The 23804-nt window shown below is 43.3% G+C and overlaps 1 protein-coding gene across 7 annotated transcripts in view; it reads right to left on the minus strand.

The window, feature by feature from the left end:
- Positions 1-707: 707 nt before the first annotated feature.
- ENOPH1 (enolase-phosphatase 1) overlaps positions 708-23804 on the minus strand; it is a 38588-nt gene continuing 15491 nt past the window's right edge. For 6 of the 7 annotated variants that reach the window (XM_086405147.1, XM_086405146.1, XM_086405142.1 and 3 more), the window contains exons 2-6: positions 11827-11928; positions 9988-10190; positions 7852-7984; positions 5173-5296; positions 708-1798 (exon numbers count right to left, since the gene is read on the minus strand). In XM_086405147.1, the coding sequence (XP_086261273.1) occupies positions 1659-1798; positions 5173-5296; positions 7852-7984; positions 9988-10112 (522 nt within the window). In that variant the 5' untranslated portion in view covers positions 10113-10190; positions 11827-11928 and the 3' untranslated portion in view covers positions 708-1658. Of the gene's footprint in view, positions 1799-5172; positions 5297-7851; positions 7985-9987; positions 10191-11826; positions 11929-19392; positions 20471-23804 lie in introns of those variants that run through there. The other variant, XM_086405144.1, reaches the window with a different exon arrangement.

Genomic DNA, 23804 nt, shown 5'->3' on the forward strand with positions numbered 1-23804 from the left:
ACATAGAAACTATCTTTTATGTTCCCTGTCCTCTCCTATTTGCAAGGCTACTAAAATTATTACTCCAGGATTCATTCATTTTTCTTGATTAATTAGGAGAACAGTTGCCTCCTTCAAGCATTATCTTATATACCTCAAACATAAGATTCTCAAAAATCTTAAGAAATCCACTTATATCTTGAATGTTTATTATCCAAATGAAATAATAACTACTAAGGTTACATATCGGAGAAGGCAATGGCACCCTACTCCAGTACTCTTGCCTAGAAAATCCCATGGATGGAGGAGCCTGGTAGGCTGCAGTCCATGGGGTCGCTAGGAGTTGGACACAACTGAGCGACTTCACTTTTTACTTTTTACTTTTATGCACTGGAGAAGGAAATGGCAACCCACTCTAGTGTTCTTGCCTGCAGAATCCCAGGGATGGGGTAGCCTGGTGGACTGCCGTCTATGGGGTTGCACAGAGTCAGACACGACTGAAGCGACTTAGCAGCAGCAGCAAGGTTACATATCTCTCTCTCTCTCTCTCAAATAATAGTCAATGATTTTCTACTGGCATTCCATTAAAATGCATACATGCATAAACACCCATATCACAAACACACACTCAAAATTAAGGCAAAAGCTAAACTAAAATTCTTATTTATCCAATCTCTCTTCAGCTACTTTTCTGCTTCTGGCAGTAAGCAAGCTTCCATAAAACTGAATGAAGAAGAAAATGCTTTTATTAATCATATGAAACTGACATGACATCCCATTAGGCTGAACCAGGATAAATAATGCTGTTATAAAATTTACATTTCTTGCATCCACTTCATATTAGATATCAGGGCTCTAGGTCTTTTGGCCAAATTTCAGTAAACCATTTATTTTTTAATAGTGAACAGGAATTAACATATGTTCTCAAACTGTGCTAAGAAGTAGTTAGCTGGGCATCTCTGATCTGTAACAAGGGGCAAGATTAGGGCTGTTTGGTTACACCTTAGGAAGCACATTTCTATTTTAGCTGTTACATTAGTGCATCTTTTCCACTGGTAAGGCAACTGCTTGCTGTGGGTACCACAATGATCAGCAAGTTTCTCAAGTAATAAACACTTGGTTAATCAAGACTCACATGCATTTTCTTTCCCAACTCTGCTCTCTTCTGGAGCAGAAACAAATAGCTTTGTCATTTGTAAACAGAGAGATTAATAGTTTCAAATTAGGTTGTTGTAATCTTAAACTCACAATTTAAAAGGGGAAGTAGATTATTATTAGGAATGTCTTTGAAATACTTCTAGTTTCAAAATAACAAGGCTTCTGAGAAACCACTCAAACCAACCTATTTTGATCCATGACTTGATAAACATTAACACATTTGACCTGTTCAGTCATAATCTCTTCTCTCAACTATACGTTGCCCTCCATAAGGGTTAGAGTTGTGGTCCCAAACAATTTCTACATATAGAGCATCTTTAAAATGTTTCCTTTTCACTGAACTGAGACTCTTTTTCCACTATGTGCTTGTGAAAGGAAATTTGAACATACACACACTTAACAAACCTTCCGTGTGTGTTTATATCTGTATTTTTTAAGCAAATGCCTTTTACCATTAGAATAAAACTAGACGACAGGGACGACGCTGTGAAGACAGCCTGGCCTTCCTCGGGGCTCCTCCTCTAGGTCGAGGAAGGCAGGTACAGTTCACTGAAGGACGTGATGAGGCTGAAGTGGGTCTTCTCATCATCAGTCAGCCCTGCGTTGCCCGGTCTCACCACCACAGCGACATGCACGCCCGCCTCCTCAGCAGCGCTGGCCTCTGCAAGAAGCAAAACACGCGTCAGAAACAGCAGAACAGGGTGCTTGGGATTTGCTTCAAAGTGATCAGAGGGAGGTGGGAACGCAAGAAACAAGTCTCGGGACTTCCCTAATGGTCCAGGAGTTAAGACTTTGCCTTCCAGTGGAGGGGGTTCGGTCCTTGGTCAGGAAGCTAAGATCTCACATGCCTTGTGGCAAAAAACACCAACACAATAAAAGAAGCATTATAGTTAAGAAATTCAACAAAGACTTAAAACAAAGGTTTGTCTCAAAAAAAAAATTCTTAAAAAAGGAAAGAAATCTGGCCCAAATTCTGTAATTGTTGAAGCTAAAAAACAGGCACACGGGGACTTCCCTGGTGGTCCCAATGCAGGGGGCCAGGGCTCGATCCCTGGCCAGGGAGCTAGATCCCACATGCTGCAACTAAGTCCCAACACAGTCAAATAACTAAATAATCTTTAAAAAAAAAAAAAAAAAAAAAGGCACATGGGGGTAGAATTATTGTTTTAAATAGTTTTAATTTTTCCATAAAACATATTTTTCAAATACCTAACTGTACTGACAGACTAGGAGGACGGTGTATCCCAGACTTCTGAGCTTGATTAAGTGCTTATGAACGCACAAAGACAGAGCTGTGTCCTGCTGACAGCTTTCTTCCATTCCCTCCCATCAGTCCTCCAGAGACCTGAGCTGTTTCCCAGAGGACAGGCTGTCAGGAATAATTCCAATTAAACAGATATGGGACAAACGGAACCCCAGGATCTAATCAGGCTAAAACACCTACTTATACCTGGAGCCCAAAGATGTCATAAGCCTTGGCTAGACTGTCCACCATTTTTGCGTGGCGGATTCCTACTCTTCAAAATTCAGCTCAAGTATTCTATCTTCTAGAGCCACCACCATCTGTACTAGAGCATCCTCGGTGCTCCTTGTATTTAGTTCCATCAGGACAATATGAGGGACATCCCAAGTGGTGCTAGTGGTAAAGAACCCACCTGCCAATGCAGGAGACATTGGAGATGTGCGTCTGATCCCTGGGTTGGGAAGATCCCCTGGAGGAGGAATTGGCAACTCACTCCAGTATTCTTGCCTAGAGAATCCAATGGACAGAGGAGTCTGGAGGGCTGCAGTCCGTAGGGTCGCAAAAAGTCGGACATGACTGAAGCGACTAAGCATGCACAGGATAATATGACCTGACACGTTATTACCTGCTGTCTCTCTTCTCATTGGACTATGAGTGCTTTAAGATCAGTGACAGCATGGATACGTTTAGTCACTCAGTCATATCCGACTCTTTCCAAGCCCACAGCCCACCAGACAAGAATACTGCACGGGGATTCTCCAGACAAGAATACTGCAGTGGGTCGCCACACCCTCCTCCAGGGGATCTTCCCAAACCAGGGACTGAAGCCAGGTCTCACACATTGCAGGCAGATTCTTCACCATCTGACCCACCGAGGAAGCCCATAGCATGGAAAGGTAGAAGTAAAAACAGGACTAGCCAGAATTTCCCTGGTGGTCCAGTGGTAAAGAATCTGCCTGTCAATGCAGGGGACATGGATTTGATCCCCGATCCAGGAAGATTCCACATGGCACAGGGCAACTTAGCCGTATGCCACAACTACTGAGCCTGTACACGCTAGAGCCGGTGCTCTGCAACGAGACGCCACCGCAGTGAGAAGCCCGTAAACCGTAATTAGAGTAGCCCCCACTCGCCGCAACTAGAGAAAGCCCAAGCAAAGCCACAAAGACCCAAACAAACAGGACTAGTCAGATGAAACCAAGTAAGCTACGTATTGCGGGGGCTATCTCCAACGTGTCTTGGGTTACAATCCCCTCCTCCTTTTGTTTCTATCTGAAAGATAATAGCTAATCCCTTATATTAAATTAGCAGCTACTACGTGCCAGGTACTATGCTAGGACCAGAAACAGGAACAAAATGAAGGTCTTGGCTTCATGGAGCTTCTGTTCTCATCTAAATCTTTCCAACAATCCTTAGGTAATTGGCATTATATGACCATCCCCATTCTACAGATACGAAAACTAAGAGCTAGCCAGTGGTAGAGCTACAGTTGAAATCGTGTGTCAGCCTCCATATGCTCTAGAACGAAGGTCAGCAAATGATGGCCTACCACTTGTTATCGTAAGCAGAGTTTTACTGGAAACAGCCAGGCCCACTCACTTCTGTACTGTCTATGGCTGCTTCTGCACTTCGAAGACAGAGTTGAGTAGCTGCATGGCCTGCAGAGCCTAAAATACTTACTGTCTGGCCCTTTACAGAACACTACTATCAACTCCTGCTCTGGAGCACCACTGCTCTGAGTGGTCCCTGGACCAGCAGTGTGGCAATCACCAAGAAGCTTGTTAAAAATGCAGTGACTCAGGTCCTCAATGCGCAACTACTGCATTAGGACCCGCAATTTAACAAATGACTCCTTTGCACAGAGTGTGAGGAAATTTCAAGGAAGGAAAACTGGCAAGAGAGGAGGCACTGCAAGCAGACATAAAATCCACGCACAAACAGTGGAGGATTGGAGACAGGACTCAGGTCTGCGGCCAGAGACGGGGCAGACAGGGCAAGAATCTGAAACACACTCTCTGGATTCAGATCTGCTGTAATAAGAATCCCCAGTAGTTTCTCAACCTGTGGGAAACAGAGCAACAGAATGCATTAATTTAAGGGTGACAGGCTTCCCTCATGGCTCAGATGGTGAAAAATCTGCCTGCAATGCAAGAGATCTGGGTTTGATCCGTGGGTCGGGAAAATCCTCTGGAGAAGGGAATGGCAACCCACTCCAATATTCTTGCCTGAAGAATCCCCATGGACAGAGAGGAGCCTGGCAGTCTACAGTCCATGGGGTCGTAAAGAGCTGGACACGACTGAGCGACTAGCAAACTTTCACTCTGAGTACTAAAAGTAAATGGGGCAGAGCTGTCTCTTCTATGTTCCCACCTTCTGTGAAAGGACTGTCACCTCCCAGAAAAAGAGTGCTCCACACCCCTCTGCTCAGATTCACTCACTCAGCAGCAGAGGCGCTGCCTTCCATGCACCCCGAGTTTTCAAGCACAGTTCCCAAGCACCCCTGCCTCAAGCACAGTCCTCTTGACCAGCAACCCAGATTCTCAACCAAGCTGAGTCATCACTGTCCACGTGGGACTTGACACTGGCTAATAACCGTTTAGCATTAGATCTCTTACCAAGATCAGCACCAGGCAAGTTTTGTCTATAAACATCTATTTGCACTGTTTCCTTTAGATACCTGTCTCATTTCTCACGGCTCCCCATGGAAACCTTCTTTATGAAGGCAAAGTGTTTCCAGTGCCAGGCTCAGCTCCCAGCCTGGAGTGTACTATCCAAGAAGTCAGGTTACTCACCTCGGGAAACATCCGTCAGAAACAAGATGTTGTTGGTTGAACAGCCAATGCTGCTGGCGATCTTTTGGTAACTCTCACTCTCCACTTTGTGTCCAATCTTGGTATCAAAGTGACCATCCACAAGCTGAACACACAGGAGGGGAAAGAAGGATGCTATGAGCACATGTGCAACCCAGCCCCTCTGGTTCTCATCCCTTTTCTTTGAAATACTCAACAATCATAGTCACTTCATCCACTCAAGAAATATTCCCTGTAGGTCTACTTCATAGAGAACTTTGTGGAGGCTATGAAAAATAAAGTAAGGTTTTATAGAAATAAACATCTGAAAGAAGAAAACTACTGATTCAATGCATGTAAGATCATTCTGTAATCTTTTCGGCTTTCTTTCATTTTCTATTTTATATCCAAAGTCTTTTACATATATATGCCCTGCTGCTGCTGCTTCTGCTGCTAAGTCTCTTCAGTCGTGTTTGACTCTGTGTGACCCCATAGACGGCGGCCCACCAGGCTCCCCCATCCCTGGGATCCTCCAGGCAAGAACACTGGAGTGGGTTGCCATTTCCTTCTCCAGTGCATGAAAGTGAAAAGTGAAAGTGAAGTCGCTCAGTCGTGTCCGACTCTTAGCGACCCCGTGGGCTGCAGCCTACCAGGCTCCTCCGTCCATGGGATTTTCCAGGCAAGAGTACTGGAGTGGGGTGCCAGTGCCTTCTCCGATATATATGCCCTACTTTCTACCATTACAATACTATATGCACTCAAACAACTTACGAACTGGGTTTCACCTCTGATGAAAAGGTTCTCCACATTGTCCTTTCAATGCCAGCATGAACGGATTTCTCTAACCTGCCTTATTAGTAAGCTGTTATCTTACTTTCAAGAAACTTTGATTTTCTAAATAAGACATTTTGAAATTCTATCCAACCCAATATTTTATCTATCATTTTTGAGCAGTAACAGTGGCAGGCTTCCCAGGTAGCTCACTGGTAAAGAATCCACCTGCCAATGCAGCAACTGCAGGTTCGATCCCTGGGTCAGAAAGATCCCCTGGAGGAGGAAATGGCAACCTGCTCCAGTATCCTTGCCTGGGAAATCCCATGGACAGAAAAGCCTGGTGGGCTACAGTCCAAGGGGTCACAAAGAGTTGGATACGACTGAGCACACACACACATTATATAATGTGATCTCTTGAATTTCAGAACTTTTCACAAACTAAAAATAAGCTTAACTAAAAACACTCAAACTAAAAACAATCACTCAAAGAAATTAAGGTGTATTGAGATTTTTAAAGTTAAGAATGGTTTTGCATATTTTCTTTCTCAAGTCTGTCTCACAAGGAGCAAGTGGAGAATAAAGCATTCATTACTGAACCTAGTAGGTAATTATTATGTCCTGTCTCCTATGACCTGATTGTTTTATCAGAGATAGCAGAAAAGAAGCTTAAATCTGTATTCAGAGGAGAATAGTTACCAAACAATGAAAGGGTTTTATCAATGAAAGCATTTTATTTAATATTTGATTTAGAACCAAGATGAAAAGAAGGAAAGTAAAATAGACTGTGACAATCTCCAAAGCCAAACCTTTCTCTGCATATGGTAAAGGGTCAATAAATATTAACTTTAAAAAAATAGTTAGCTGAGTATAAACTGTTGTGTAACATTAAGTTTGGCCTGTATTCAGTTACTCAGCATTTCTTTCCCTTTTCCAATGACCATCTTGTCCACCAGGGGGCGCAGGGACAGTGGGACAGAAAAGCTAGCCAGGCCTTTCTCAGGTCCAAGAAGTGTTCATAGGTGGCCTTAAGTCATTTTGTGCAATAACATGGCCAGTTCTCTTCGAGAAGAATGAGGATTCTGCTAAAATAAAATCTGTCTCCAAAGTACTGGGAACAAATGAAACCGCCGTGTCCTCTCAGGCACTCCAGAAGTCTGTGTGCCCTTTTCTGAGACCCAGGGTCAGGAAGACCCCCCTGGAGAAGGAAATGGCAACCCACTCCAGTATTACTTTCCTGGAAATCCCACGGACAGAGGAGTCTGGCGGGCTATCCCACATGGGGCCGCCAGAGCTGGACGCGACTTAGCGACTACACCACCACCACAAAGTTATGTGCCGCTATCACACGTCATACCTGACACCTTCAACAACCAAAAGCCATTGGTTCCCTTCCTCTGGGCTGACAATTTTCTAATATTGACAAGATAGCTGGTTTATAAGCTAACTCAGGTCTTATTTATCTGTGATGAATAAATGTGGATGTGGATGGATATATAGACAGACAGGTCGATCTATATACATAACTATATACATATAACTAGTTTTAATACTAGTCACCAGAATCACTTGGGGTGGATATTTTTAAATGCACATGTATGACCCTCACCCCAGACCTTCTGAGTCAAGATGCGCTACGAAGCGGGGCCCAGGGATCTACATCCTTAACAAACTTTCCAGGTTCCTTATGGGCAGCTAAGTGTAAGAACTTCTACAAAGTGGTACAAAGCCTGGGACCAGGGCTACAGTTCACCCTTCCATAATGTATTCCCCGTTTTTTCCACTTTTTTCAACTCACACAGCATATGTAAAGGCAATTACCTGAATGCTGACTTAGTTTATAACTGTAGCATTCAGTCACTATTTTATGCTTTGATGGTGTCCAAAAAAAAAAGCAATCGGGCCACCTACCTCAAGAATGTCCCCCTCTGTAGAATGCCCAAATAATAGTTTCTGTGCCTCCACACTCCCTGAAGAATAGACATACACCTTCATCCCAGCCTCTCGCCACTTCCGGACGGCCGGAACCACGTCTTCAAAGAACCTAGAGGGAAGAGCACAGAGGCAAAACGCAGGAAGAGGTTATTCCGGCCGGATGAAAACCAGTCACACGCTGCCACGAGTTTCTCTACTTGTGTACAAATGGACACCAGGGAAAGCACCTCCACGAGCTGTGAGCTCCTGCAGATGTCATGAGCGTGCCCCAGAGAGTCAGGTCATAGATCAGAAGCAGTTTCAGTGGAGAGGGGACAGTCACCCTAATGACAGTAAAAGTGATTATGGACAGAGAGATAAAATAAGAAAGCAAATGTTTAAAATCCTAAGGAATTTCTACGGAATTCAAAAAAGCAAAAAACAGTAATACTGTACTGCTGTGTAATCTTTGATTAATTCATGAGTAGAAAAGGTTCTGTCCAGTGTGCCTTAAGAAAGCACAGAAATGCTTTTAGAAAGATCTGTAGTCAAACAACTAAAAAATAAAAAAATTGGTGGGGCTCAAAGCTATTCGTCTTCGATTAGCTAGAAAACAGAACTACATTTCTTGAGAACTAAGATAACTTCAAGTTTTACTCTACAGAAAAAAAGTATGGAACAAATCAGTTAAGAGACATGTACCACCTCACATTTGCTGATCAGCAAAGCGTCGTGTCTGGTTTTCTGGGTCCTGACACTAACTTGTTCACCAATTCTACGATGTGTTCTGTTCAGGGAGGGAACATCACAGGAAATGGGTGAAAAGAGAAGCACAAGAAACCTGGGAGGTGGAACCAGTCTGTTATAAAGGATTACCTGGAAAATGTCAGAGAAGTCTTCTGCTGGATGAAACACAACTCAATATATTACACAAACTGAAGTAAAGGGATTGACGATTAGTTCAAAACCAGTTCCCATAATTGTGAGTCACTTCGTATATTACTTTTCACTCAGAGGCAGGATTATTCTATGTTGAATCTATAGACTGATATTGCTCCAAAGCAGGGCTCAGACGTCTAAGATGATTTATTTCAAGCTCCTGGTTTTATAATTAAGGAACTAGGGCTGCGAGAAGGCAGGGCTGACTCCTATGACACGGTCTCCTGGCTCCACTCCTCCGGCTGTTTACAACGTGAACTAACTAGTGTTGACTTCCACATCACTGGCCTATCCTGAAATTCTCAAGCATCCTTAAAAGGTGGAAGCCCCCTTGTAAAGCACCTAAAGGAACGGCATCTCAATTGACAGAAAAAAGAAATGTAAGCAGCTAGTAACAGTCTTGGATCCTAGGCTTTACATCAGGCAATGCCCTAAAATCCTAAGAGATGTGACTTACTAAGACTCTCTTAGCAACACAGGACTCACGAGGCTCCTCTGGCAGGAGTACTCTGACCCCAGGGTCTGTGGAAAAGCGGCACTGCTGGCGGAGGAACCTCGCGGTGGCAGGTGCATCATTTCACACCATCTCACTTCTCCAATGGAGCAGAAGCCGGTCACAGTCCCGGGAAGCACCCAACGGCGCTGGCACACATACCCTAAGGATCAGGTATGACTGAGCTCACGGAAGTCGCCATTTTCTAAGGCTGGGGTTAAAAGTTTCCAACCACCACACCAAGCCAGATATAGGCCTGGGCAATTTAGCTGGGTGAACTAAATTTATCCCAGCTTTGGGAAAAAAAAAAATAACATACTCACTCATTGAAGTAAAAAGAATGCTGATTTTTTAGCTACTTTGCAAGTCATGCAACTTGCACTGGAGAGAGAAAACTATTGGGAAACGCATTTGCTTTAGGGCGTGGATAAAACGTTGAGTCTCTTGCTGCTGCTGCGTCACTTCAGTCGTGTCTGACTCTGTGCAATCCCATAGACGGCAGCCCACCAGGCTTCCCCGTCCCTGGGATTCTCCAGGCAAGAACACTGGAGTGGGTTGCCATTTCCTTCTCCATTGCATGAAAGTGAAAAGTTAAACTGAAGTCGCTCAGTCGTGTCCGACTCTAGCGATCCCATGGACTGCAGCCTACCAGGCTCCTCCGTCCATGGGATTTTCTAGGCAAAATTACTGGAGCTACGTACTCCGCTTTCATGTGCCCAGCCTTGAACGCCGCCCTCCACATGTGGCCCTGCAGCTGCTTCAGCGCCGTGGTCTTCCGGTCCAGGGACATCTGCCAGTACACGTTATCCACCACGGCCTGGATCATCCACTGCGGGTCGTCCGCCCCATTACCAGAGGCTGCTGGGATTGGAACAGCCCCATCCAGGTGGGAGTCCTCTTCAGCCTTTAAAAGTCATCAACAACACGAAATCTATGAAGAGATCCCTTAAACGATACCTGAAAACTAGCAGACCAACCTTCCCCAACTACCACAAGCTCCAAGCACCGTCACAAATTAAAGTATCCTAGGCTTTGAGACTGAAATGAATGATTCCTAAAAAAATAGTGGATTATAATTAGTAAGTTTACAACAGCTTTCCTGTATCACTAAAGCTGAAACTTAAACTGAGAGGCATGTTGTATGTGAGAAGAAAGAGCACAAAACGATAAAATGTTATAATAAGAGCTGGTTTGTTGATTCACTGACTAGGATCAAACCAGGGCTTCAGTTAAATCTGATCATTTTCTCTGCACTATAACTGACTGAGGAAGAAATCACGAAAAGCTTAGTTTATGCCTGGAATTCAGTGAAAAGAAACCAGTGAAGCGATGCCTGGGGTTGGTTCAGATACGTCTCCTGCAATCGGCCCACATCTTGCAAACCCTAATAGCTACTGAGCCTGTGACAATGTGTATGCCCAACCCCTGAAGACGCAATGATTCGTGTACTACAATGGGGGAAGACATATGTATGTTTCCACAACAAGCGTTGAAACACCAAAAAAAGGTGAAGAGGGGGATGTTTCAGACTAACCCTGAGTTTTGTGGAAAATTTAACAAACCCAAACGCCCCATGCCCCAAAGGCTGTGATTCTCTTCAATCCGAACTCCTAACATGAAAGAACCTACAGAGCCTCCCACATTGTCCCATGTAGAAAATTAACTCCAAAAAGAATCGCCAGAGAGTTTGCTCTGCACAGTAAGACCTTTGCCAGTGAAGCAATTTTAATAAGAAAAACAACAGAAGAGGAGTTCCACAGAGCACAGTGGTAGGAGTCAGAGCAGAACAGAGCATGTGCGACTGAAGGCAGGTATAAAGACTGGGCGGAGGGGCATCCCTGGTGGCTCAGTGGTAAAGAATCCGCCTGCCAATGCAGGAGGCACAGGTTCGATCCCTGGTCCAGGAGGATCCCACTTGCCACAGAGTAACTAAGCCTATAAGCCACAACTATTGAGCCTGTGCTCCAGAGCCCGGGAGGTGTGACGACTGAAGCCCACGTGCCCTAAAGCCCATGCTCTGCAACAAGAAAAGTTGCCACTGCAGTGAGAAGCTCTTGCACAACTAGAGTAGCCCCTGCTCACTGCAACTAGAGAAAAGCCTGTATAGCAATGAAGACCCAGTGCAGCCAAAAAATAAAATAAATAATAAATAAAAATTTTTTAATTAAAAAAAGAAGACTGGGCCGAGAGTGAGCTGGGGTGAGAGATGCGGGCCCAGGAGTTCTGTGGCTGGGCAGCAGGGCCTTATGCCGTGGGGAGGAGACAGTGGAGAACGAGATGATGAAGTGTGGTGGCAAGGAGACATTCATGAAAAATGTGACGAAATGGCACAAGACCTTCCTGCATCCCACCCAGAAATGATTTAGTTTATTTATAAATACATAATATTTGTATGCAACTGAAACAGCTCCAGAAAGAGGCAACTGTGGAGACAACAAACTGCCATGATCTGGCCGTTTAATTATGTGGATTCCTAAGCAAGCGTCCGCAGCTCTAACACCCTTGGGAATGCAGAAGCAAGGGAACAGAAGCGTCCCAACCTGTTTCCTCAAAAGCCTGACATCCTGTTGGCACTCCTCTTCTTCCCAATGTGTCTGCAGATACTCTTCAACATTTTCTTTGACGTAGGGAAATAAAATGTCCTAGATAGAAGTGCAAAAGAAAAAAACAAGCATTAGCGTTTAGTTGTTTGCATGAGATCAAGTTCTTCAACAATCTCACCTCACCTAATTCTAGCAAATAAGACGCTGAAAGTTTCATTGAAAATATGAAAATTGCTGCTCTGGATAGAAGAGACAGAGAAACGAATGAACTAGATATAGAGTTAGCACCTACAGCCTACGTGCCAAGTTCAACCTCCTCTCGTTTTTGTCAACGGACTTGTATTGGAATATGGCCACACTCACTAGTTTACTGGGTGTCTGTGGCCACTTTGGGGTCACGATGCGGAGGTGAATACTTGTAACCAAGACCATATGGCCCTCAAATCTCAACATTTAGTATTCAGTCCTTTCCAGAAAAAGCTGGCTGACTCCTAAACCAGATGGCTAGACCACACGTCCTTGAGGGTAGGGATCAAGACTACCCAGTTTACACTACAGGGCCTGGGACCTAGACACAACAAACATCTGCTGACAGAATGATATCCACGTATAACAAACATTTTAGAAATACCTGATCACCATAATTCCTGTTTGGAAACCAGAACACCTACAGAATATCCTATGTATTCTTTTTTTTTTTTAATTGGGGTATACTTGCTTTACAATGTTATGTTAGTTTCTTCTGTACAACAAAGTGAATCAGTCATATGCATACATATATCCCCTCTCTCTTGGACTTTCTTTCTACTCCTCCATACCATCCACCTATACATTCTGAGGTGCAAAACAATTGAGAAATGAAGAACCTGTAAGTAACCCATGCACTGGGAACATGATTTCTCTTAGGTCAAAATTTTTATATTTACTTGTAATTGCAGCATGTGTGTCCTTTCAAATCCAATGTGACACATTCAATAAAAATTAAGTGTCAACTATATGCTAAGTGGGGCTTCCCACGTGGCGCTAGTGGTGAAGAACCTGCGTGTCAATGCAGGAGACACGAGACACGAGTTCAACCCCTGGGTAGGGAAGATCTCCTAGAGGAGGGCAGGGCAACCTACTCCAGGATTCTTGCCTAGAGAATCCCACAGAGGAGCCTGGCAGGCTACAGTCCATAGGGTCACACAGACTAGGACACAACTGAAGCGACTCAGCATGCACGCATATGCTAAGACAGGCCAGTGAGCCATGGAGAAGGGGACTGAAAAGATAAACAAGTCACATTCCCTTTTCTCAATAAGTTTCTCAAGAATCTAGATGGGGCGGGGGCGAGAGGTGGGGGGGATAAAATGATGCAGTGACTCTATAAAGGAGTCTGGCAGTTTCTTTAAAAGTTCAACAGCGTATGATATGACCCAATGATTCCATTCAATGTTCCATCCCAAGAGAAATGAAAACTGTTCACAAGAATTGGATGTGAATGTGTCATGAAAAAGTGAAAAGTGTTAGTCACTCAGGCGTGTCCAACTGTTTGTGACTCCATGGACTGTAGCCACCAGGCTCCTCTGTCCATGGCATTCTCCAGGCAAGAATACTGGAGTGGGTAGCCATTCCCTTCTGCAGGGAATCTTCCCGACTCAGGGATGAAACCTGGGTCTCCTGCTTTGCAGGAAGATTCTTTACTATTCAAGTCACCAGGAAATGAGTCATACTAGTGAAAAAGTGGAAACAATCCAAATGGCCATCAACTGGCAAATGGGTAAACAGAAAATTCATACAACATAATACTGATACATGTTACTGCATGGATGAACCTCAGAAACATCATGCTAAGTAAGAGAAATCTGACACATAACCATATAAGGTATGATTCCATTTATAATGAAATGACAAAAAAGGAAAATATCTAAAACAGATACTAAATAGGCGGTTATGCTGGAGTGAGGAGTATGGAAACGGCCACAGATGGGGTCATGAAACTTCCTCAACTACACCGTGATACGTCACCTCCAGGTGTAGTAACTACACCGTGGTACGTCACCTCCAGGTGTAGTTACTACACCGTGGTACGTCACCTCCAGGTGTAGTAACTACACCGTGGTACGTCACCTCCAGGTGTGGTAACTACACCGTGGTACGTCACCTCCAAGTGTGTAACTACACCGTGGTAGGTCACCTCCAGGTGTAGTAACTACACCGTGGTACGTCACCTCCAGGTGTAGTAACTCTCTTTTCTCATCTGAAAGTTAACACAGGTTTGTTCACAGAAATTTCGGAAAATACAGAAACGTACAAAATAAAAACCATGATAATCTCATGATCATCTTTCTTCAGAGAATATTTTTAATAAATAAAGAGACTTCTCTGGTGGCCTAGTGGCTAAAACGCTATGCTCTCGATGCAGGGGGCCCGGTTTTGATTCCAGGTCAGGGAACTAGATTCCACATGCAGCAACTAAGACCCAGTGCAGCCAAGTAAATAAATAGATATAAAAACAAAAAAATACTACTTTTAAAAAATGAGTGAGGGGGTGGGGGAACTATAATGCAGTGCAATGGGTGAGACAGAGCATGAACAGAATGCTTGGCAGACCCAGAGCCTAATGGCCCTGCAACAGTTTTAGCAAGGAGCAGCCTGGGAAAAAAAGGAAATGAACAGATGCCGTGAATGCAGACACCAGGTAGACAATTCAGACAAGGCCTTACATTTCAAGGGAAAGTCTATAATCAAGTTGAACCCAAGAAGTCTGCTTATTTAAACTGATTTACTCATTTACTTATTCAAACATGTCCTGAATGCCCAGCACAGGGGCAGGCCCTTGCAATAAGGGCTGAGGATATAATTGTGAGCAAAACCCATACAGGATCCTGAATCTCAAGGAGCCAAGTAGCAGAAATAGAACATTAAAGATGGTACTTTAATAAAGGGTACAAACGAGAGGTGTAACATTAATGCATAAAACAGGAAAGTCTGACCTGTGAGGGAGGTCAGGGAAGGCTTCGCTGGAGAAGTGACCACAGAACTGAGATCTAAAGCAACGATTCTCAAAGTGAGATTCAGGAGTCCTGGGGGTCTTGGGAACCCTTTTAGGGGGCTCCACGAGGTCAAACTATTTTCATAAAAATACTAAGATCATTTGCCTTTTCACCAATGAGTGATGCTACAAGAGACCCAATATAGACGAGAATCCAACCATCTTCCTAGCCAGTTTATAAAATGCAAAACACTGTCTAAAAGTCTTCTAGCCACATTTTCCAAAGGAATGGGAAACTTTTTCATAAAAATATATTATTTATTGGGGCTTTCCAGGTGGCACTAGTGGTAAAGAATCCACCTGCCAATGCAGGAGATGTAAGAGATGTGGGTTCAATCCCTGGGTTGGGAAGATCCCCTGGAGGAGGGCATGGCGACCCACTCTGGTACCCTTGCCTGGACAAGTCCATGGACACAGGAGCCTGGCAGGCTATGGTCCATAGTGTCACAGAGTTGGACACAACTCAGCGCACACACACATATACTATTTGTTAATGTTAACAAAGTAAAGGGGCTTATTGTTTAAAATGAATAAGTATTTTTAAATTTCTGTTTCAACTGCTAATATGGTAAATGTTGATCCGTATAACCTACATAAAAGCTCTTTGGGGCCTCAGTAATTTAAAAAAAATATTTATTGTTTTTATTTGGCTGTGTTGGGTCTCAGTTGTGGGTCTTGGGCTTTCCCTGAGGCATATGGGATCACAGTTCCCCAATCAGGGCTTGAACTCATGTCCCCTGCATTGGAAGGTGGACTCTTAACCACTGGACCACCAGGGAAGGTGGATCCTCAGTAAATTTTAAGTGTACAAAGAAATCTTGAGAATAAGAAGTCTGAGAACCACCAAAAGAAGATAGGCTTAATCCGAAGAAGACGAGAGGAGAGGATTCCACACAGAGAGAACGGTGTGGGTAGGAAAAGGCTCCAGTAGGGTCATCTGATAGAAGCCGGGGGTTTTCAGATGTTTCTGCATCACCTGGGGATGTGCAGAGGCCCTGAAGAAAAGCAATCCTTGTCCCTGCAAAGTGGGCTCACTTACTGTAAAATAAGAATGGGCTCCAATTCATGAAGCGCCAGCACGTGCTATCACAGGGTCACTGCGCCCGACAGAATGGCTGGCTTCTGCAGATTAGTGCTAGCTAGTACCAGCCCACCACCCAGCTTGGTGCTGAAAACCACTGATCTGTGTCCTCTCCCTCCCTCCCCACTTCCTCCTTATTACTTCTGGATTGTGAGATTTTAACTAGTAATTCTATTACAAGAGTGAACAAGGGCAAAAGAGAAGAAAGATGTTGGTTGAAGGGGAGGGGGTGGAGGACGGGCAAAATACATGGAGAGAATTAAGAGGTACAAACTTCCAGTTATAAAATAAATGAGGATGTCCTGAACAGCATAGGAAATACAGTCAATATTAATGTAATAACTTTGTATGGTGACAGATGGAAACTAATCATGGTGATCATTTTGTAATGTACAGAAATATTAAATCACGTTATACACCTGAAACTGATTTAATATTGTACGTTTGTGATTCTTCAATTGAAAAACAAAAAAAGGAAGCTAGCAGACAACTTTTTATTTCCTGCTAACAGGCCCGAGCGATGCTATGATTAGGACATAGTTAACAGATTGTTAGGAGAAGGCAATGGCACCCCACTCCAGTACTCTTGCCTGGAAAATCCCATGGACGGAAGAGCCTGGTGGGCTGCAGTCCATGGGGTCGCTAAGAGTAGGACACAACTGAGCGACTTCACTTTGACTTTTTCACTTTCATGCATCAGAGAAGGAAATGGCTACCCACTCCAGTATTCTTGCCTAGAGAATCCCAGGGATGGGGGAGCCTGGTGGGCTGCCCGTCTATGGGGTCGCATAGGGTCGGACACGACTGAAGCAACTTAGCAGCATTAGCAACAGATTGTTATGAACAAAACCATGTGGGGTTTTTTTTGGTGGGTATAGAATTTTTCTGACTGGAACAAAGGCTTGGCTCCATAATCAGATTTTTTTCTTAACTTCAGAAGACTCAATTCTAAGTTCAACTTAAATTGCACTCCCAAAAGAAAATACACAACACAAGAAAATTATTACAGGTTTGTTTTTTTTTTAATGGTAGGACTCTTCATACTATGTTATTCAAATTTCACCTGCCCCAGTAAAAACAAAGAAGTCATTCAGTTTTGCTTGTTCTCATGTGGCATTCCAGTAGCACTCAGCAGATTCTGAATCATACAAACAGTGTGAGCAGGCAAAATTTTCAGCATATTTGACATAAAAGCTTTGTTTAAGCTCAATAAAAACTCACTCTTGATCTTAAAGAAGGAAAATGAGCTAAGATTAATAGCTTTTTTTTGTGCAAGAGATTCCTTTTACTGTACTGATATATTTCTTAAAAAAAAGAAAAAACTTTTATTGACGTATAGTTGATTTACAATGTTGTGTTGGGTTTTTTTTTGGCCACACCCTGTGGCATGTGGGATCTCAGTTCCCCATCCAGGGACCAAATCTGCACCCCCTGCACTGGAAGGCAGAGTCCTAACCACGAGACCACCAGGGAAAGTGTTAGTCACTCAGGCATATCCAACTCTGTGACCCCACGGACTGTGGCCCGCCAGGCTCCTCTGTCCATGGAATTCTCCAGGCAAGAACACTGGAGTGGGTAGCCATTTCGTTCTCCAGGGGATCTTCCCGACCCAGGGACTGAATTCGTGTTTCCTGCATTGGCAGGCATTCTTTACCCTTTTCCATATATTTCTGATTTTCTTTAAATAGTCAAGTTTTCCCAGGATGCTCCTCCTCACGCCGTCCTTTCTCTGGCTTAGCATCTCTCCTGCACTCATGCACCATGGCAGAACTGTAAACCAGCCCCTACTTGAGAGGGTGCCATCTGAGAAGATGTGGCAGAAGGAAGGTGCACATACACAGCTCTTCCTCTCCTAGGCAGACACACATGTGCAGAGAGGAGCAAAAAAAGTGCTTACTGTCACAATGGGGAGGCTGCAAATGAACGGAAACATCCTAAATCATCATCAGCTAGAGAATATACGGGCATATTCACACTCTATAACATTACTTTGCAGTTAACAGTGAATGTACTAAAATGTTCTATTTATCAATATGAACAGAAACTCTAACATATGAATAAAACCAATACAAAGTGGGATGTACCAAGGGCTTCAGGTATAGCTGTAATGATTTCTTAAGATCTAAAATAAACATCATATGAAAGTTTAATTAGCTTTGTGGTGGGTGCAGTTATTGTACTAGTCTTTATCCTTGCTAATTTTAAATGTGTTACAGTTTAAAAAACAAACCAACTCTGATCCTTCATGCTACACCTTTCTCATCTGGTCCTTCTCCTCCAGCATCCTGCCTCCATTATTCCCCAACTTGTAAGCAACTGAAAATACTCCCCAGGGAAAATTCTTGGTCAGATTCAGGGCCACTCAGAGTTGAAGTCCTCAAAAATTTTTTCAACGCATACAGTGCTATCCTCTTTGGGCTCCACAAAATCAAATTTCCTATATCCAGCTTTATTGGTACCAAGAACAATTCATCAAGAGCCTGTTAATCCTGAGAGCAGGTACAGACTCCGGGCAGTGTGCCAAGCCAGGGTTCTACCTCTTTCTTTCACCAACTGTGTTCGAGTAACTTATCCTCTTTGAGCCTATTTTCTCATCTGCTAAATGGCGATGATAATACCAAGCAAAGTCACTGCGGTCACTAGAGGTAATTAGATAGATGAAAACATCCAGTTCCTTACCACTAATTATATACTCCAGCACAAACCTTTTAACACAGCAAGATCACCTTTACTCCAATTTAGTGACAAATGATAGCAGAGAAGTCCCCAGAGAACAAATCACAAAGATAACCAATTCATTCCTTCAACATCTACTGAGGACTTACTGAGTGCCACACGTTTCTAATTATATTTATTTTTATTTACTTTTTGGCTGCTTGGCATGTGGGATCTTAGTTCCCAGACCAGGGATCAAACTTGGACCCTCAGCAGTGGAAGCACAAAGTCCCAACCACTGAACCATCAGGGAAGTGCCACCAGACATTTCTGATACTGGAGTGACAGACCACAGACCTCTTCCTCAAGAACTCACAGAAATAAAAGGTCCAGATTTCAAGCGATCCTGTTTAGGAGAAGCTTCAGAAATGAGAATCTACTTTAGAACTTCTGATCATCCAATTTGCCTCTTTCCTCTATATGTAAAACTCCCCTCTGCACTGCCTAAGCACACAAAGGTAGACAATGAAGTTAGAACGCAGGATAACTGGAGTTGGGAGGTTAGCAGACTGAACAGTCTATTTTAGTGTGAGTGTTATTGTACAACATAAAAGTACATGGGGCAATAACTCAACTGTGAAGATTTTATCCATTCTTTCAACATCCTTATTGAGCATCTATCAAGCAAAATAAAATGCCTTCAAGATGCTTGTTTTTAAAAGCCAACAATTACAGTCTGAAAGATACTATGGTACCAAACTGTTGTTGCATGCCAGGCCTCCCTGTCCCTCACCATCTTCTGAAGTTTGCCCAAGTTCATGTCCATTGCATTGGTGATGCCAACCAGCCACCTCATCTTCTGATGCTCTCTTCTCCTTTTGCCCTCAATCTTTCCCAGCATCAGGGACTTTTCCAAAGAGTCTACTGTTCACATCAGATGACCAAAATACTAGAGCTTCAGAATCAGTCCTTCCAACAAGTATTCAGGGTTGATTTCCCTTGACTGGTTTGATCTCCTTGAGGTCCAAGAGACTTGCAGGAATCTTCTCCAGCACCACATTTTGAAGGCCTCAATTCTTTGGCATTCTGCCTCATTTAGGGTCCAGGTCTCAGAACCATACATGACCAGTGGGAAGACCATAGCCTTGACTATACGGACCTTTGTCGGCAGAGTAATGTCTCAACACACTATCTAGGTCTGTCACAGCTTTCCTGCCAAGAAGCAATCATCTTCTGACTTCATGGCTGTAGTCACCATCTGCAAAGATTTCAGAGCCGAGAAAGAGGAAATCTGTCATTACATCCACCTTTTCCTGTTCTATTTGCATGAAGTAATGGGGCCAGATACCATGATCTAAGATTTTTAACTAATATTTAATTTTAAGCCGGCTCTTTCACTCTTTCCTTCACTCTCATCAAGAAGCTCTTTAGCTCCTCTTTGCTTTCTGCCATTAGAGTGGTATCATCCGCGTATCTGAGGTTGTTGATGTTTCTCCCGCCTATCTTGATTCCAGCTTGTAACTCATCCAGCCCGGCATTTCTCATGCTGTGCTCAGCATATAGATTAAACAAACAGAGTGACAGCTGACAGCCCGGCATTTCTCATGCTGTGCTCAGCATATAGATTAAACAAACAGGGTGACAGCTGACAGCCCTGTCGTACACTTTTCTCAATCTTGAACCAATCAGCTAGCTGTTCCATACAGGGTTCTAACTGTTGCTTCTTGACCTGCACACAGGTTTCTCAGGTAAGATGGAGGAGGAGGATGGAATGGAGAAGGGGGGATGGCAAACCACTCCATTATACCTGCCATGAGACCCTCATGAACTGTATAAAAGGACAAAAAGATAGGACACCGAAAGATGAGTCCCCCAGGCTGGAAGGTGTTCAATATGCTCCTGGGGAACAGCAGAGGAAAACTACTAACTGCCCCAGAAAGAAGGAAGCGTATGGGCCAAAGCGGAAATGACACTCAGCTGTGATGTGGTGAGGAAAGTAAAATCTGATGCTGCAAAGGACAGTACTGCATGGGAACGTGGAATGTTAGGTCCATGAATCAAGGTAAACTGGACGAGGTCAAGCAGGAGATGGTTAAGAACAAACACTGACATCCTAGAAATCAGTAAACTAAAACTGGACAGAAATGGGCAAATTTAATTCAGATGATCATTATATCTACTACTGTGGGCAAGAATCCCATAGAATAAACAGAGTAGCCCTCATAATCAATAAGAGTCCAAAATGCAGTACTCGGGTGCAACCTCAAAAATGACAGAATGATCTTGGTTCATTTCTAAGGCAAGTCATTAAACATCACAGTAATTCAAGTCTATGCCCCAACCACCGATGCTGAAGAAGCTGAAGTTGATCGGTTCTATGAACATCCAGAAGACCTAGAATTAACACCAAAAAAAAAATGTCCTATTCATCACTGGGGACTGGAATACAAAAGTAGGAAATCAAGAGGCACCTGGAGTAACTGGCAAGTTTGGCCTTGGAAAACAAAATGGTACCAAGTAAGAATGTTCTAAAAACAAATTTTTTAAAGTGGGTAGTGGGACTTCCCTGGCGATCCAGTGAAGACTCTGCTTACACTGCAAGGGGGCATGAGTTCAATCCCTGATCAAGGAACTAGGATCCTGCAGTGCCATGCAGCATGGCCAAAAAATTAACAAATAAAGCTAATGCTTATCGCCCAAACCTGCCCACTGAAAAATTTAAGGCTTTAAAAGTAATCGAGAACAGCAATGATAAATTCTTTAACTTCAGTTATAATCCACTTATAGACAATTTCACAATTCTACAGTATGAAAAAAAATGCTGTAATGAACCCAGGATTCTACAAACATGTAAGTATTTTTAGTCTATCAGGCACCTAAAGGGTTGTTACAGTTTAGTAGTATGTATGAGGCTTCCCTGGTGGCTCAGCTGGTAAAGAATTCGCCTACAATGCAAGAGACCTGGGTACAATCCCTGGGTTGGGAAGATCCCCTCTAGAAGGCAAAGGCTACCCACTCCAGTATTCTGGCCTGGAGAATTCCATGGACTGTATACTCCATGGGGTCGCAGAGTCAGACATGACTGAGCGACTTTCACTTTCATGACAAAAGGGGTTTCCCTGGGGGCTCAGATGGTAAAGAACCTATCTGCAATGCAGGAGACCTGGGTTCAATCCCTGGGTCAGCAAGATCCCCTGAAAGCGGGCATCACAACCCACTCCAGTATTTTGTCTGGAGAATCCCACGGACAGAGGAATCTAGTGGGCTACAGTCCATGGGGATAAGCTGGACACGCAATAAGCTGGACACGACCAAGACACTAACACACACATGACAAAAGGCTATAGAACTAAACGACAGTAGTTGTCTTTCAGGGGACTGTGATTATCAATAAATTCTACTAAATGCTAGTGGGGGTACTATGTAAGCAGCAGTTTATATTACTCTACACAGCTCAATGATAGCATTCTGAAAGAGCTCCATTAAGGGCCACAACATTTCTGAAGATCTAATTAAAGAAGTTGCCTCATAAATGTTTAGAAATCTAGATATGGATTTGCTTTATTGTCAAGTGGCTATTTTAATGAAAAGGTCATAGAATCAATAAAAGTAAAATTGTTGCCATATTTACTCATGTCTCTTTTGAAGAAAATGGGCAATAAAAAGGTAATGGGTGATACTTAAGAGTACTACAGCTATTTAAAGAAACTATTTTAAAAGCTTTCCAAAGGGACCACAGGGTGCAAATGATTTACAGTATTTGAGAATTTAACATTTTCCAGGCAGAGAGTTAAAGAACACAAAGGCAACACTGGTGACCTATTATTTCTGTATTAATCCCAGAGGATAAAAAACAAGGGAAAATCAAGTGGCTTAATCAGTCCTAAGAACCAATCACATTCTCTAAATAAGAAATGAAAAAACAGGGTAATCATATTTTGGGGACTATCTAAACAGGTAAAAGGAAATCTAAGAGAATATGGACATAACCGGTTACAAAGGTTTTCTCTGGGACATGAGATACCAAGGGAGGGGAAAAACTGTTTTTTTAACATATCTATTTCTACAATGAAAGAGCAGAGTCTTTTTTTTAAATTGAGACATAATTGATACATAACATTCTATTAGTCACAGGTATGCAACGCATTGGGCTTCCCGTGGCTCAATGGTAAAGAATAAGCCCACCAATGCAGGTGATGCAGGTTTGAGCCCTGAGTCAGAAAGATCCTCTGGAGAAGGGAATGGCAAAAATCCACTCCAGTATTCTTGCCTGGAGAATCCCATGGACAGAAGAGCCTGGTGAGCCACATTCCATGGGGTCTCAAAAGAGTCGGACATGATTTAGTGATTAAACAACGAAGACAGCATGTAGGTTGAATGTTTGTGTATACTGAGAAGTGAGCACCACGGTGAGTCTTGTTGACATCCATCACAGTTAAGCAAGTTTCTTTCTTGTGATGAGACCTTTTGAGAGCTACTCTCTTCACAGTCTTCAGATATACAATACAGTATTATTAACTCTGATCACTATGTTGTGTACGGCATCTCCACAACTTACTTACTTTATAACTGGATATTTGCACCTGCTTGAACATTTCTAACAATGAGGAAATCTACTACTTCTTGGAGTGGTCCACACCATCCATCAGACAGACTCAACAGTTCTGGTATTAGAACTGCTCCTTAAATATCCTTCCTGAAGACCATACTAGGAACTACCAAGAGAAGTTTTGCAGCTCTGGCTGCTACAAAGGGTCACGAGGGCTCAGAAATGGTAACTCTGCTATTTTCATGGGTTAAGCAGAGATAATCACTCCCCTTTGAAAGCTGAAGCCTTTAGGAATGAACACTAAATATCTTTATCTGCATTCAAAAAGAATATATGTAATACTGTACGACAAACTTGTCTTCTAAATCCCATTAAGATTAAACTGTAATTAAAGAAATATAAACTATAATCTAATTAACTGCAATGAATTACATCTCACAAGGGAAGGTCATCCTTATTCACAAGTGCTGCTGCTACTGCTGCTAAGTCGCTTCAGTCGTGTCCACCTCTGTGCGACCCCAGAGACAGCAGCCCACCAGGCTCCCCCGTCCCTGGGACTCTCCAGGCAAGAACACTGGAGTGGGTTGCCATTTCCTTCCCCAATGCATGAAAGTGAAAAGTGAAAGTGAAGTCGCTCAGTCGTGTCTGACTCCTAG

The sequence above is a fragment of the Bos grunniens genome, chromosome 6 (assembly GCF_055505025.1).
Source record: "Bos grunniens cultivar Pamir isolate PY7600 chromosome 6, Bosgru_T2T1.0, whole genome shotgun sequence".
NCBI lineage: Eukaryota > Metazoa > Chordata > Mammalia > Artiodactyla > Bovidae > Bos > Bos grunniens.